At 39.1% G+C, this 15,376-nt stretch overlaps 1 protein-coding gene across 2 annotated transcripts in view; it reads right to left on the bottom strand.

Moving 5' to 3' along the window:
- ARHGEF7 (Rho guanine nucleotide exchange factor 7) overlaps window positions 1–11,105 on the bottom strand; it is a gene marked incomplete at its 5' end in the record, with an annotated part of 64,460 nt that extends 53,355 nt beyond the window's left edge. For both annotated transcript variants that reach the window (XM_082498825.1, XM_082498824.1), the window contains 2 exons: window positions 3,101–3,189; window positions 10,907–11,105. In XM_082498825.1, coding sequence (XP_082354951.1) covers window positions 3,101–3,189; window positions 10,907–11,105 — 288 coding nt within the window. The remainder of the gene's footprint in view (window positions 1–3,100; window positions 3,190–10,906) is intronic.
- Window positions 11,106–15,376: the final 4,271 nt, after the last annotated feature.

Genomic DNA, 15,376 nt, shown 5'->3' on the forward strand with positions numbered 1-15,376 from the left:
CCAAGCCAGGCAAAATGGAAGCATAAACCAAATGTTGCTGCGTAGACGGAGCACACCTAGTGTGGGGTGCAGCTAATAAAGCACACTGAGACTAGAAAGTGTGATTTGTGTTATGAAGTTCAGATGGAGTTCTGTGAATCAATAAAAATAAAGAACACGTTTACAAGGGTGTGAAGAACAGAGGAAAGCGGTGAAAACAGTCTCCGCTTTACATTAAACACCCTTTCTTTAGCCTATCCCAGCCCTTCTCCCAGAAAGGGAGACTAGCAGCCTTGAGCCTCTCCTACCACTCTCTCAACTTCCTCTGAACTTCCCTTTCATTCTTGTCATCAGTCTGATGAACGTACCCACAGGTGCTGCCTGCACCTGCATAAATCCTTCCCGAGGAAAAACAGCAATAAATAATCATGAGGTTTACAGGGTCTCAGCACACACTCGTATGGTAGAAGATAGCCACAACTTAAAAATAGCAAGCAGTCCCGGAGTACCAGCCTCAAATCATGCTTGGTTGTCAAGAGAGTCTTTAACAGAGTTCAACTCGAGCTACATCCTTTTAGCTACCAGTTGCCAAAGGTTTATTTGGAGCTCTTCTGTTTTTACCTTAGTATGAGCTCAATTTTGTTAGTGCCATGTCTGAAGCTTACGTATTAAAACACAACAAAAACTCAACACATGGGTTAAACTGCTTTCACTTCAGTGAATGGGTTTGCTTGTTTGTCTTGTATACATGTAAAAATCATTACATATTTAATAACTTTTAAAAATCATTATTTTACAGTTATAATGCCATCGGAAGAACTTAGTATTTTTCAAGAAAATCTAGATGCCAGCTAGTCTAATTTAGGTTTTAAGCACAGCTGTAGAGTCTTACTTCTCTGAAACAAAGTGCATGCTACAGCACAGACTTACATTCTTTAAACAAAAAGAATACAATTATAAGCTTAAAAGAAAGTGGGTATATCTGCCACACTGTGGTGAAAACAAGACAACTATCTAATTCACTGCAGAAGGATTTAAGAACAGCATTCTAGGGCCAGTGCTCTAATTTACTATGTATCTTATTATGAACTGGTCATTTCCATGCCCATCTGCCATGCAATATATCATGAACAGTTAATAAATAGCTAGCAGTCAAAACAGTGGGAATCTTACTTACATCAGTTTAGTGCACCAAGTTGCACCTAAGCAAGATGAAAAAAAACCCAACTCCAAGAGTAGGTATGACCGTCATTACTTCCAACTTTTTTTTTTTTTTCTCATTAAACTACTTTAAAAGCCAGCTATGGCTACCTGTTTCCCAAACTATATTGTAGCTTGAGTCTCCATGATGATAATATCCATGATGATGACAATAGGTTATTCAGGGAACAAGTATAAAAATCACACAAGTCAAAGGTGGTATTTCAAAACTGTATGGCCTTTTATAACTTAACTGCCATAAATATGGTTTTAGGCAAATTTGAACATTTGCTTCCTCTTATTTTCACTGAAGTACACTATCACCCCCAAAATTGCCGGTATTACTCTTAAAGCAAAATATGCAACCACAAGATTCAATTCAATTTGGACACATCCAAACTAGAATTTCAGTTAAGCCCAAATTAAACAGCTGCAACTCTTTCTTTTCATCATATTAACATTTATCAGGGAAATAATAATATAAGATTATATATGAGGCATATATTTACCACTGACTTTAAAAACAAACACAAAAAAAAAGCAACACCAAAAATCCCACACCCAAAACCAACCCAAATCTAAAGGACTAGTGTTCAAGAGAGTTGCCAATTTATTTTGATTAAAAATTCAACACAGATATAGATTAAACTTAAGCAAGAACACCTAGTGAAGGAACTAAACCCTCTGCTGCATTCATGTCTGTTTATTTGCATTGAATAACATAAGTTTTAACAATAGAGAAGACATATTTACTACTACACACTACAGCAACTTTGAAAAAAAAAAATTACTATGAAGAGATATAGTGAAAAACAGCAATAAAAAGGAGTACCACAGTACTCTTACCACTCTTACCACAGTAAGAGCATTACTCCCTGCAGTTTGAAGGAAGGCACGCCTATATAGGTACTTTCCATTGTGACTAGCAGGTGTGGGATACAATAGCCAAAGACTCACAGCTCTCCCTTTACCGTGGAATGACGGCTACTGAGAGAGGCACCAGGCGCACCACGGGGAGGTTTTCAATTAGGGTACTATATGCAAAACTGCTCTGTTCTTCCAGGTGGTTGGTGTTATTCATGCCACAACCACAAAAGATGAAAGCATAAAACTGTGCTTTATAATCCCTGCTAAAAACACACACAAAAAATAAAAACAATGACATCTGCTTCAAAGAAAAGGGAAAAAAACCTTGTGTTTTGGTTTTACACCAGCAGGGAGCAGTGGTTAACAAAAACTGCAAGACGCTTTTTGCTTCCCAGGGTTACCTACTGTTAGCAAATAAAGGATTCTCAAAATGGTTACAGCAACACATTTAAAGACAGTTTGGTATGTTTCTTACATGCATCTACTAAAGAGGTCTGAGTACTAGGTTAAGAATACCTGGGGGGGTGTTAAAGGCTGACTCTGGCTATATCACTTTTGCTGCAAAGTCTATCCATCAGTGTAAGGAAGAGGTTCCCAAAGTAAATAGTTGAGTTGACTTATAAGCATGAATCAAAAGGATTGATTCAAAATGTTCAGTCTCTTGTTCAACAAAAAGGACAAAAATATTCTTAATCATTTTAACACAGGAGAATTTCATTAATTTATAACAACTGGGGAAGACTGCATATTTGGGGGACAGTAGAAAACGGAAATTAACAACTAGCAAAGCAAGCAAAGTGAGCATAGTATGTTACAGAAACACCTATTATTCACTTCAGACTATAATTTTGCATCATGCTTAATAAAATATCACACATATGGATTCTTAAAATAATAATGATCTTGTTTATATGAGAGTTCACTAAAATCTCTATCTAGTTTTGGCACTAAGGGTCTGACAGGACTGCCAAATTTTTTATGCAGATAAGAGTATTTAGTTAAATTACTTTCTACTGTATATAACAGTTCACATGGAGGAAAAAGGATCACTCACCACATTGTAATAGCTTTTGTTAATTGCAGATGTATCAAAGCCTTTAGGTGGACTCTTCAATGTACCTGATTTGGGCGAGACCGGTTTTTCTGAAATGTAAGATATTTTTGTGTCAATGGGGTGCAGTTTCATAGCTCAACACTAGAGGTCAAACAAACTGCTTTAAAATATCTATCATAAGATATAGCGAAAATAGTGCTTCACTGAGAAACGTACATACTTGTGCTTGAAATTATTGGTAAAGAATCAAAATGGTTCGTATGTTCACAATGAATGAAACACTAGCCTCAATGAAGGCAGGTAGAAAAGCTCCCATTCTTTTTCCTGGAACCAAAAAGTCAGTTAATAAAATTAGCTTTTCCAAAACTGTTTTTTAAAAACCAAAACATTATCACGGATTGCAATTAAAGAAAACAAAACCCCCAAAAAACACAGGCATTTCCAAACACTACACACACTTTCAAACAAAAGTAGTATTAAGTTTTAATATCAATTCAATTAACTCAGTAAAAGCAAGTGACCATAGGCTGAGCATACCAGCGGTGGGGCATTATACTCAGTCTGGCTGAAACAGAGAATCAAAACACTGTACAAGTAGTGGAGTGACTTAACACATGCCTGTCCCAGAAAAATGATCTTTTAAAACAAATTATCTTTTACTACTAAGAAGTTAAAAAAAAAATGCTTATGCACTTGAGAACAAAGTCCATCATAACAATTAATGCAATCCCTCCTATAATCCCATAGTGAATTTGCCTCTCCATAACATAGGCTGTTCCTGGAAGGACAACATAAGTCTGTAAGATCAAAAGAACAGGCCTGAAAGTTACTCAAGTGCTGACTTGCAGAGTGGAGAGGCACGGAAAACACACTCCTAAAGCCTCCCCTCCCAGCTCTACTGTTCCCCTAACTCAATCGCAGAGGAGCGAAGTTGAGAGAATTAAAAGCATCATGCTGCATACTGCAGAAACACCGAAGTAAGACTTACAGCATCTCTTTTTGACCTGTCACACTTGACTTTGCATATAACCAACAGAGAATGCTTGTGAGACTGTATTTATCAGGACATTATGGTGTTTTGGGTTGTTTTTTTAAATAACCAGGCTTGTCTAATAGGCAAACTTCAAATAAGCATTTGAGCAATTTGTATCCAAACAATAAAATGGCAGACTGTCAAAAAAAAAAAAAAAACAACCCACCCAACAAACCCCACCACAAAAGAGACGCATCATCAAAACATACCTACAGAAAGGTTTACCTTTATTTTAAAAGCAAGCTCCTCAAGCTCTAGTTTCAAATGCATTTTAATAAAGTTACATGAATAATTCAACTCTAGTTTATCTGATACCTCAGGCCACTAAGAATAAATTATGCAAGTCTCAAATACAAACCAGCCTTTCCAGAAGCCTAGTCAGCCAAGCTAAGAGCCAGCTACAGGGAAATTCCCATGGTCAGTAAAGCTGACCAGGGAAACGCCACCATAAGCAGAACAGCCATGTGGTACCAGCCTCTGCTGGACTATATCCTGGGAAATTCAGTGCTCCTTCAGGCTGCCCAGTTGCAGCCCCATGGATGTTGCAATCTCAGGCGAGCAGAGTACAGATGCAGGCCACCCTTTCGTCTCCAGTGCCCGGAGTGCCAGGCAGGCCGGCTGGAGCTGAGACTTTAGCTAACAGTCTGTAAGGAGCAGCTCAGGCCCCAAAAGCACATGTGGTATCTTTGAGGGGATTTTCTCTGTATTGCACTGGAACTTTCCTCAAAGAAGCTATTCTAAAAATAAAGTATGTTCTTAAAACTCCCAAACATGGGCAAAACATTTCTCCTTACCATATCCAGAGATGACAGTAAAATCCTTTTGGTTAATATCCCCCCTCCATCCCCCCCCCAGTTCAGCTATAAGCTGACAGACAGCACAAAACCTGTTAGCCCCAGCAGTTATTCAGCTGGGAACACTGATGCTCTCAGCCACCAGCCCTGCAGTACATACTTGCTCTGCTCTACAGCCAAGTAATTCCAAATGACAGGACTCCTCCCATCTTCTTAAAACAAAACCATAAACCCAAGCAGATTTGTCATCAAACACTCAGCATGAAAGAAGCACCTAAAGTCATGTCATATGTATGCCTACCCATTTATATATTCATATATAACACTACTCATTTATGGGACAATTACAATTTGTTTCATTGTACTGAATAATGAAAATGATGCAGTTTACACAAACTTGGTAGTTTGCTTTCATTCTCTGTGGAAGCTCTTGACTTATCCTACAATTTACAGTGACTTTCAGGTTTACTAAATACCTAAAGGTTTATTAATGTGCCAAAAAGCATGAATGGAGAAACCAGAGTTAAAGGTAAGTACTTGTCACTGCATTTTATCATAATACAGATGCCTGACCGCTCTTTATTTGGAGGAAGTTGACTAGTCATAGAAATCTGGCTCTTCTTCCAGCTACTTTGTTATCTTAAAGGGCGTAAGAATACATCTCTTCCCCTAACCTTTTCTTCTCCTAAGCTGCTGAAGAAAGTGGAAGATTTTTTTGCTGAAATACATAGTCATTTATATTACCAGCTGTTCAGCTGATTCCGTTATCCAGAGAGACATGATCAAATTCAAATTTAAAAACAGGACACAAAGAATCACCACACATTCAAATCACTTTGCCTGAACAGCCATAACCAACATTCAGCTTTTAAAATGCAAAGGCCATTTCTATTGTAGAAACACAGAATTAGACACAGCAAATCAGCCCAGCTGTATATCACGTCTGGTATTCTGCCTCCAAGCACTGCCTTGCTTCATAAAGAGGAATAAGAAACAGTCCTGTTGCAATTAGCTTATTGCACAATGCATTACTCAGAAGAAAATCCTGATCTTGCACATAAGAAATCACTTTCTTAGCATAAACAAAGGTAAGTGCTATTTATTATCCTTCACGAAAGAACATTAGAGTGCTTTTGCAAACATATAGCATAATTCATTAAACATTTCAAGCAGGTATCATCCTAATTCAGCATACTGGGAACATATAAAGTCCACAGGTCTATGAAGTCCATAGGTTTCTGAAACATTAGCAAAATCCTAGCACCTTGCCCGCTCTGACATATAAGCTCTGTTTCTCAAAGCACTGGAAGGGAACAGAGCAAGTGACCTGAGCCAGACACCATGTTTTCCCGTATGGAAGATTATTCCCTTCTCCCTACTTTTTCTCCCAGTCCCAATGTAAGTCTGTTACATTAACATTGAGAATGCAGCAAAAACATGTACAGCATATGATCAAATCCAAAGCAAACAAGCATCTGCTCGAGTACTAGAAGAGACCCTATCTACTGATGACTGAAACCAAGAGGTAAGTTACTGCTATCAGTTTCTTTCCTGATCAAAGCATTACATTCAGTTGCACCCAGCTACACTTGATAATGCTTTAAAGTGTCTAGTGGCTAGTGATTAACCAGATAGAATTCACTTAATAGATCTCCTTTGGGTGGAGAGGAAAGTTGGCACAGGCTTCTTAACATTATTCTTCCAGCAAATCATTATTCTCAGTATAACCAAAACAACTTTGAGCAGCTGCTTCTGTAACCTTTCCCTAAGCAGTACATAAGATGCCACAAACTGTCTAAAATGAAGTACAGTTCCTTATCCTTTACATAAGTGGCTGTAAAAGGACAATTTACCCAATCCTTCCCAATATTTTGTTTCATTCTGTTTTCTTTAACATGCAAGTATTTCTTTTACTTGCCTTCAAATTACTTGTCATTCTCACATTCCCTCCTATCTCTCTTCTGTCACGTCTCCAGTTTGTTATATTCGTTTTCATGCAACAGTCTACTTCACGCTACTCCACAGAGCACTCTTTCAGGATATACTTTACTAAAGCGTTTCAATTGTACTGCTGCAAGATCACCATGTGTTTCTATTACTAGGCTACAGTGTGTGTAATCTAGGTGCAGTCTAGAGGCTATTTCATCCTACAGTATGGGAGAAAAGATGTGCCAACTGGGACACCTAAAGCTGTGTGGTCCCTATTAGTGAAGTGCTTTAAGCAAGCTCTGTCTCTAATCAGGTCAAGTCCACCACCAGGAAGGTAGACATAAACTTGTTCCTGGTTCTCAAGCTGGTTCAGGCACTGCTGCAACATGCTCCACTCTGCAATGTCAACACTACCAACACTTTTTCCCTAGTAGTACTGACTTATCCCAAACTCTATTCTATTGAGTATAGCCCGTAGAGTAACACCTGAAAAGAGGATAAAATAACCCTCCAAGTGCACGTGGCTGGGGAGAGGAAAACTAGCATTCTTGATGGATTTTCTTTTTTTATTTTTTTTTCTTTTCATAGAATCATAGGGTTGGAAGGGACCTCTGGAGATCATCTAGTCCAACCGCCCCGCCAGAACAGGGACACCTTAGAGCAGGTTGCACAGGAACGCGTCCAGGTGGGTTTTGAATGTCTCCAGAGATGGAGACTCCACCACCTCCCTGGGCAGCCTGTTCCAGTGCTCTACCACCCTCAAGGTAAAGAAGTTCCTCCTCATGTTTAGGTGGAACTTCCTATACTCAAGTTTGTGCCCGTTACCTCTTGTCCTGTCACTGGGCACCACCAAAAAGAGCCTGGCTCCATGCTCTTTTTTTTTTTTGAAAAGTTAGAAGTGCATCTCTCCTTCTATCATGCACCACAGGATGGGAACAGTAGATAATCTTCCACTCTATTCTGTCCTTTTCCCACACTATGATTTTTTTTTTTTAATTTTTTTTTAAGCATCTAGCCAGAAGATTTATTAACACTGTAATATGCACTGGGCCCAATACTAACATAACTGTCAAGAAAGCAAAACAGAAGAGAGGTTAGGACAGTAATGACACGTTAATTTCTGCGAAGAATTAGACTAACATTTGTGACATATCAAATGTCATTTTTCAAAGCTATATTCCCTTCTGCATAATCTCATGCCATTTAAATGGATTACACTTTGATAAAACCCAGCAAGTGACCATGTGATTTTTTAAAAATCTGATTAATGTCTGAGACCAGCTAAGCAAATGCATCCCATTCTGGCTAACCCCTCTTCTCTTCATCACAAGGAAATTCTCAAAACTAAGCCTCCAAATCTCTCTACTGTGCAAGACAGAAGGGGTAGCGTAAGCGACAAGACTCTACCTACACCTTCACCCCTCCTTGCTGTTTCATATAATAAAAACCTCAATAAGGCCACGCTGTCAAACATCTAACAAGTTTACACAGTATAAATCTTTTACCTTCTGTCATGTGTAACAGTACAGGAGGATGGAAATAAAGTCCTCTTATTTCAAAGTACTTCCTGACTAGTGATCAAAGAACATTAAATAGAAAAGGCAAGATGTTACAGGGTTTAAGAAGGGAAATGAAAACATGCGCACAGGGAGGGAGAGAGAGACAGAAATGGACCATCTTTTTTGATCTTTACAGTGTAGGCACATACCTGAAAAGAAACTGCTACTGCATTTTTTTAATCTATTTATAAGTTTGATCATAAGTACCACAATTTCAAACAAATCCTCCCTTTCCCCTTGGGTGGGGGAGGAAAGCCTTAACACACACTCAAAATCAAAATAAAAACCATTTTCCATCTCAACTAAGTCTATTTCCTGAAAGTTTACAGTGTCGTTGTCCAGCCTAAGAAAACTAAACGCCGTGCTTTGCTCAATAATCTCAGTACCTGTCCTACCACCATTCACAGCTTGCCTCCTACACCTATTAGCATTCTGTGCTAACACTAATCATTCCAGCGTAGCTAAGCAAACATACTAGAGAGTAGTAAACATGGGCACAGCCTGGTCATGTTTCAGCTGCTCTGAGATACCTTACCATGTAACATGCTCTGCTTGTGCAATGTATGTAACATACTTTACTTTTCTTCTAAAATCTTTAAGAAAGTAATGTGGATAAAGGAAGTTCCCATTACTAAGCAGCACACCAAATTTGAGCCTTCATTTCCTTCACGGCAACTCTTTCATACAGCCAATATTTGGGATTCCCTCTCAGGAAAGAGAGCTACTGCTATATTATAACCTCGGATTATCCCACATTTTTTCAGCTTCTTTTCCTAGTTCTTTCTTCCTTTCCTTGAATATCTAACTTCAGAGCAACTGTACAAGGTAAGATTACAAACAAAGTTATCTGACATTAGAGGGTATTTTAATTTAGAACAAAAATCCATTTATCTGAACATCTAACATCTATGAATTTTGTGAGAATTAAAACAAAACCACACATGCATCTCAAAGGAAGAACAGGAAAAGTAGATGCAAATTGGCATGATCAAATATCACAAATACTACGGTCACCTCAAACACACAAAGAGAAGCAAAAGTAACTGGAAAAAGTCAGGTCACCAGTTGAAATATAACCAACATGGACATAACGGTAGTAGCAACAAAACATTCCATAGCATGCATACATACATCAAGAGGGAAAGCTAATCTGCAACTCAATAGGGAAGAAGAATTATTAATAGAGATCATGAAGCTCTTAATATGTCATGCTTCCTTCTACCAGCCCCCATCCTCCTTATGAAAAGGTCAGCTTCAAACAATTCAAACACATACCTACAAAGGCATAAAAGTAGGTTAAAACTAGTATTTTGATAAATTAAACAACAAAGTTACAGATCTAAGACTCTAGCGTTCTGCAAAAACTGACTGTAGATAGCAAATTAAGGAAGAAAATAAGAGGATGCAACTGGAGGCAAAAGAATAATTTTAAAAATGGAGTTTTACCCTCACAAATTCAGTTTGCAATCATGTATTTGTGTTGCTGGAAAAAAAAAAAAAAAAAAAAAATCATGCCAATGGTTTTAGCATGGCCCAAATGTTTTGATTGAAGCTGTGACAAAGGAAAGAATGGTAAAGCTTCTTAGAGCATCCCTGGTTTCTAACCATAGTTCTAACCTACCAGGTCTATCCCCAATCTCTGAAAGCAAGCATCGTTCTAACCTACCAGGTCTATCCCCAATCTCTGAAAGCAAGCAGAGACAGGAAAGAAAAACAAACAAACAAAAAAACCCAACAGATGATATCACCCTTGTCAAGGGGTCTTGGTGGATTAAGAAGCAATGCTAGTTCTGATATTCAGTATTCAGTCATGAAGATGACATTTACAGAAGGCATTTTCACTGCATGAAGTTCAAAATAAAACTTCAGTGGAAGAGTGAGGTCTGTATGAAAAAAATTGCAAGGCACATGAACAATAAAGAAAAAGAAAAGTCACAAATACATTATCTTTCAAAAACTGTCTCTAACTTTTAGTAGATTTCGGTAGAATTGGGGATTTTTCCTGCATTTTTTTCTTTTTAAGTAATGGGACATGTTTAGAGATTTCTTGGCGAAGTTTGTTGTTGGTTTTGGGGGAGGTTGTTTTCGTTTGGTTTTATTGTTTTTAAAGACATTTCCAGGAAATCTCTTACTATTTAAACCCAAAGCACCGATTCAAAACATGTTAGCATCAGAGCCAAAATCCAGTATTCTAGGAATTCAGATCGAGGAAGTCAGAGCAGCCCAACTGTGACAGAGACAGGCAGACAAGCTAACAGAATGAATGAGTTCTCTGCATGCTTACTGTTAACTCAGAAGTCCTAGAACACTCTATATAGCAAACTGGGGTGAGGGAGCATGAGTTCCTGAGCGTTAACCATTGCTGTGAATAAAACGCAGTAATACAGTCAAGCTTAAACAAAAAGCATTACAATTTTTAATGAATCAGCCAACTATGAACCTCTACCCAAAACCCAGAATTTGTGCAAATATGCTCTCCTTCAAAACTCACCATTTGATTTTATTTCTCGCACGTAGTTACTTGGAAACCACCCTGTTTTGCCATTTAGAGTTCCTTCCCACCAGCCTCCTTCTTCCACTCTTGTAACATGAATAATATCTCCTTTTGAAAAAGAAAGTTCATCTTCATTTGTCTGTTGAAAATTAAATTTTGCTCTCACTACCAACTGATGGTTGCTGTTATCCGTCATGTCCTAGTAAGTGAGGACACAAAGAACAAAAAGATCACGTTAGAGATTTAAAGAGTTATTGCATGAACAAAACAAATATTCATAAAATGGAAACAGCCTCTCCTCCACACACAACACCCCCCCAACACTTCTACTCTAAGCATTTGTAAGGGATGATTTGTCATTTCCAGTCTTTCTGTCATTTTTAATCTATGGATTTGTATCAGTCCATGGAGTATATTGTCTCATTACAGCTCCTTCAAATCAGACGAGAGTAACAGAGCTAAAATGAGAGTAAGTCCCTGAAAAATCAAATTCTATTTTCTATATATAGTATAAATTAAAACTGCCTTTGGCAGCTACAAAGAAACAACAGCTTTACACTAGAGAGTTAGTTTTCCGAAAACTTCCCAAGCTGGGAGGAGAGCACAACTGAGGTGAGTTTAATTTCATGCTGGATATAAAAAGTTTCCACCTTAAAACTCCCCCCCTCCATAACAGACCAGGTTGGAAGGTTCCACACCTGAATGTGCAAGTCTCCGTAGCTTGCCAATGGAGGAGGACACTGTTCTTCCACAAAACCTATGAAACAGTTATGCCATTTACCTTGAATAAGTACTCACAAATCATCTGCCTTGAGGTTAGCAAAGTTGCAAGTCTGCAGCATGTCAAACTTACAGCTGTTTGTATGTGTGTATACACATATATATGCTCACCCCCCGTCACAGATATGAAGGCAGATTATTACTCTATTGTAACCACTAAATGTTAATAGCTACTTAGAAGTCTTCCAAATTAATGATGTTCAAATTGAGTATTTTGTTCTCAGATGTTAATTTTGAACATCTGCATCATTTAAGCATTTCATGAGAGTTAGGACAAACTTATATGCTAAAAAAGCTAAATAATTGGACAGCTTTAAATAATCCAAATACAATCCATTGCACTGGAACTGGGAGAACAGGACTATACAGAGGTGAAAGACAGGAAACGGTTACTTTGCTACACTACTGTTTACTCATAAAGCTTGTCAAAAGAAACAAAAATAAATAAATCACACCACAGCACATCACATTTCATCTAGAACTTACCAAACTCCGATACTGTCCCTGAAAGAGTTTTGAAGTTCTACTGTGTATAGACTGGGATCCCAGAGAATCAAAAGATTTTATCCGATGAGATGAGGGACGTGCGCATACAGAGTCACTACCCAGCCCTATGTCTGTAGGCAGGGGGAAAAAAAATTACATAATAAGAATTTGAGAAATCTGCATATAACTTCTGCGTACTTCTGTAAAACTCATGTGCTTAATGCACATTCAATGTATCTGTAGTTGCTCAATAATTAAGGTTAAAATAAGTCACAGTATAAATTATCTGAAATCCTGAGACACTGGTAGTTTCTTTCCTACACAGACAGGAAAACAATTTGAGCTGTTTAGAAAGAAGAGGGTTAGGGTTGTATTTCTCCATTCCTACTCACTACTAGAGTCTATTTAAAGGTAATTAACCAGCATCATTTTAGCTAGTGGCCAAGAATTTTGAACGCATAAAACTTGCTTGAAGTAAAGCCAGCCACATCTGTTTCTTGGCTCTTCTCCCCACCCCCCCGCCCCCCCATCTCCTTCTCAATTAAAACATTCCTTCCACTGCCTTTTTTCCTACAGTGCTTTGTCTCATCCCTTTTTTTGCCAGCTAAGCTATTTCTTCTTCTCTGAAGGGGGCGGGGGGGATAGGACGAGTAGAAAGGGAGAAAGATGCTTGCTTGAAAAAACAACAACCTTCCAAACCTCTGTCCTCTTTCATTTGTCTCTACTCTCAGAAGCATACCCATTTGAGATGTTCACCTAAAGGACAGCACTACGTGTTGTCAGGGTGCCACTGGGGTCCCCGTGGGCTGGAAGGCACCGAGGGGGTGGGAGGGCAGGGTTCATCCCACCACCTAAGCCAGGAGCAGGGCAACTGAGGCATGGAGGAAGTCCCAGCCCCAAACATCAGGCACCTCCCCGGGAACAAGATGTCAGTTCACCTGCAGGTGGGGGATCCTCACACAGATTAGCAGGCCAGGTAGGGGCCAGGCTGTACCAAAAGCAGCTCCCAAGGGTCAGGGACAGTGCTGGCCATGGCCTTTCACAGCAGTGCTGGCAACCTCTCCCAGCGTTACAGTGGGATGGGGGTTGCTCCTGGCTGTACTAGCTCCCCCAGCCCTCGCTGCCAAACCCCCAGGAGGAGGATGCTCCCAGAGCCCTTGCACAGGTGACATGTTACAGGAGACAAACGTTGCTTCTTTGCACGGGTATGGCAAGTCATTCCTTTTCCTCATGTTTTCCCACATACAAGGAAATCACTTGGTGAGCATCCAAGCTTCAAGGAGCCCCAAAAGCAATGCAGCATTTTCTGCCCCAAACTTAGATTTTTTTCACTAGACTACACAAGCATCCCAACTGCTATCCTGGTTTTTATGCATCTGCTACTCTTTTTCCAAGTAGTTTCCTTTGCCTTCAACACTCTACCTCCATCAGAGGTACACACACACAACTACAGTCTCTTAGTTACCTTCAGACTAAAGCAGACAACGATTATGCAATCCGAGTTATTTTTAGTCAAGTCCACAGTGACTGAGCAGAGAATACCTTCCTCAGGTGCATCTTTTTAAATGAGTCTTTGTCATCCTTTAAAAAAAACCCTATAAATATGCACTTTCTGGTCAAGTAGTGAAATATTAGAACTATTCATATTAAGTTGCATATTTTGTATGGATTGTATCATTACACATTGAAGTCATAAAAGACCTTACACTTTGTGAATCTGCTTTCCTAAAAGCATTTGAAGGACTCTGTATAAACACTGGTAATTATAGTTTGCCACAGAAAGAACATACATCTGTTTTCATGGACTGCTGGGAGAGAAATCAGACTAGATCACAGGCTTTGTTTGTAAATCATAACATTATAGTTAATCCTAATGCTCCCAAACACTTTAAAAGTTGCTGTAACCATCAGTAACTAATAGAAGTTAAGGGTTATAAGTAACCTGAAGCACTTTCATGTCCAATTTGCTATGTTTCCTATCTGCAGTCAAGTAGAACAGACACACTACCAAATCCAGCATTATGCCTTGACACAGTTCACCTCAGAAAAAAGTATCAGGTTTATTGATGACAGTGTGTCCCAGCCTCTGGGCAACCCTAAAACACACTACCTAGAAATTGTTTTAGTGTGGCCTGATTCTCAAAGTTCTCTAGTTCACAACAGCAGAGCTAATAGACCAATCACAAGAGTGCCTTTTGAGGCTTGAATTAGAAACTGCATGCGTATGAGAAAAGAAAAAAAAAAAAAAAAATATTACAAACCAACCACATGCAAATTGCAAGTATTTTTACCAATAACATCTGAATACTTACAAATGAATTTGAACTTTTGCTAGACCTAAAGGACTTGCAGACCCCATATTATCTGTTAAAGCTTCCATTGAAATACCAAATAAACACGTTCACTGAATTTCTTAATAGGATTATTGTTCCAAAATAATTCAACTCTGCTGCTAAAAACTCAAGACTCTTGACAAACTCTTGACTGGCAACAGAATGTCCATGTTTGACCTATTAATTCCGTAGATTTCACAGAAGCGTCACACTTATATCCATCCATCCAAAGATTTACAGCACTGGTAACACCCTTCTTCTCTACCATCATCCAAGCTTTGCTACACCAGTTTCTCTCCCCTTATCTGTCTACAAGCAGCAACTGGTACTGTGATCCTATACCTTCTGAACTTAAACAATTCAATGGCGCATACATGCACAGCAGCGTTTCATCAGCTTTCATGACCACTACTCATACTTCTTCCACTGCAGAAAGACCCATCTCAGAAGAACATGTGTTATACCTGAACTTCTTGCAGACCCAGATGTGGACCTGAAAGCTATCTTCTAGAACAGAATCACAGAATAGTCAGGGTTAGAAGGGACCTCTGGAGATCATCTAGTCCAACCCCCCTGCCAGAGCAGGGTCACCTACAACAGGTTGCACAGGACAGCATCCAGGTGGGTTTTGAATGTCTCCAGAGTGGGAGACTCCACCACCTCTCTGGGCAGCCTGTTCCAGTGCTCCACTACCCTCAAAGTGAAGAAGTTCCTCCTCATGTTAAGATGGAACTTCCTATGTTCAAGCTTGTGCCCATTACCCCTCCTCCTATCAATGGGCACCACTGAAAAAAGACTCCTCCCATCCCTCTGGCATCCTCCCTTTAAGTATTTGAAAGCATTAATAACATCCCCCCTCATTCTTCTT

This window comes from Vanellus vanellus (assembly GCF_965231255.1).
Source record: "Vanellus vanellus genome assembly, chromosome: 1".
NCBI classification, from domain to species: domain Eukaryota; kingdom Metazoa; phylum Chordata; class Aves; order Charadriiformes; family Charadriidae; genus Vanellus; species Vanellus vanellus.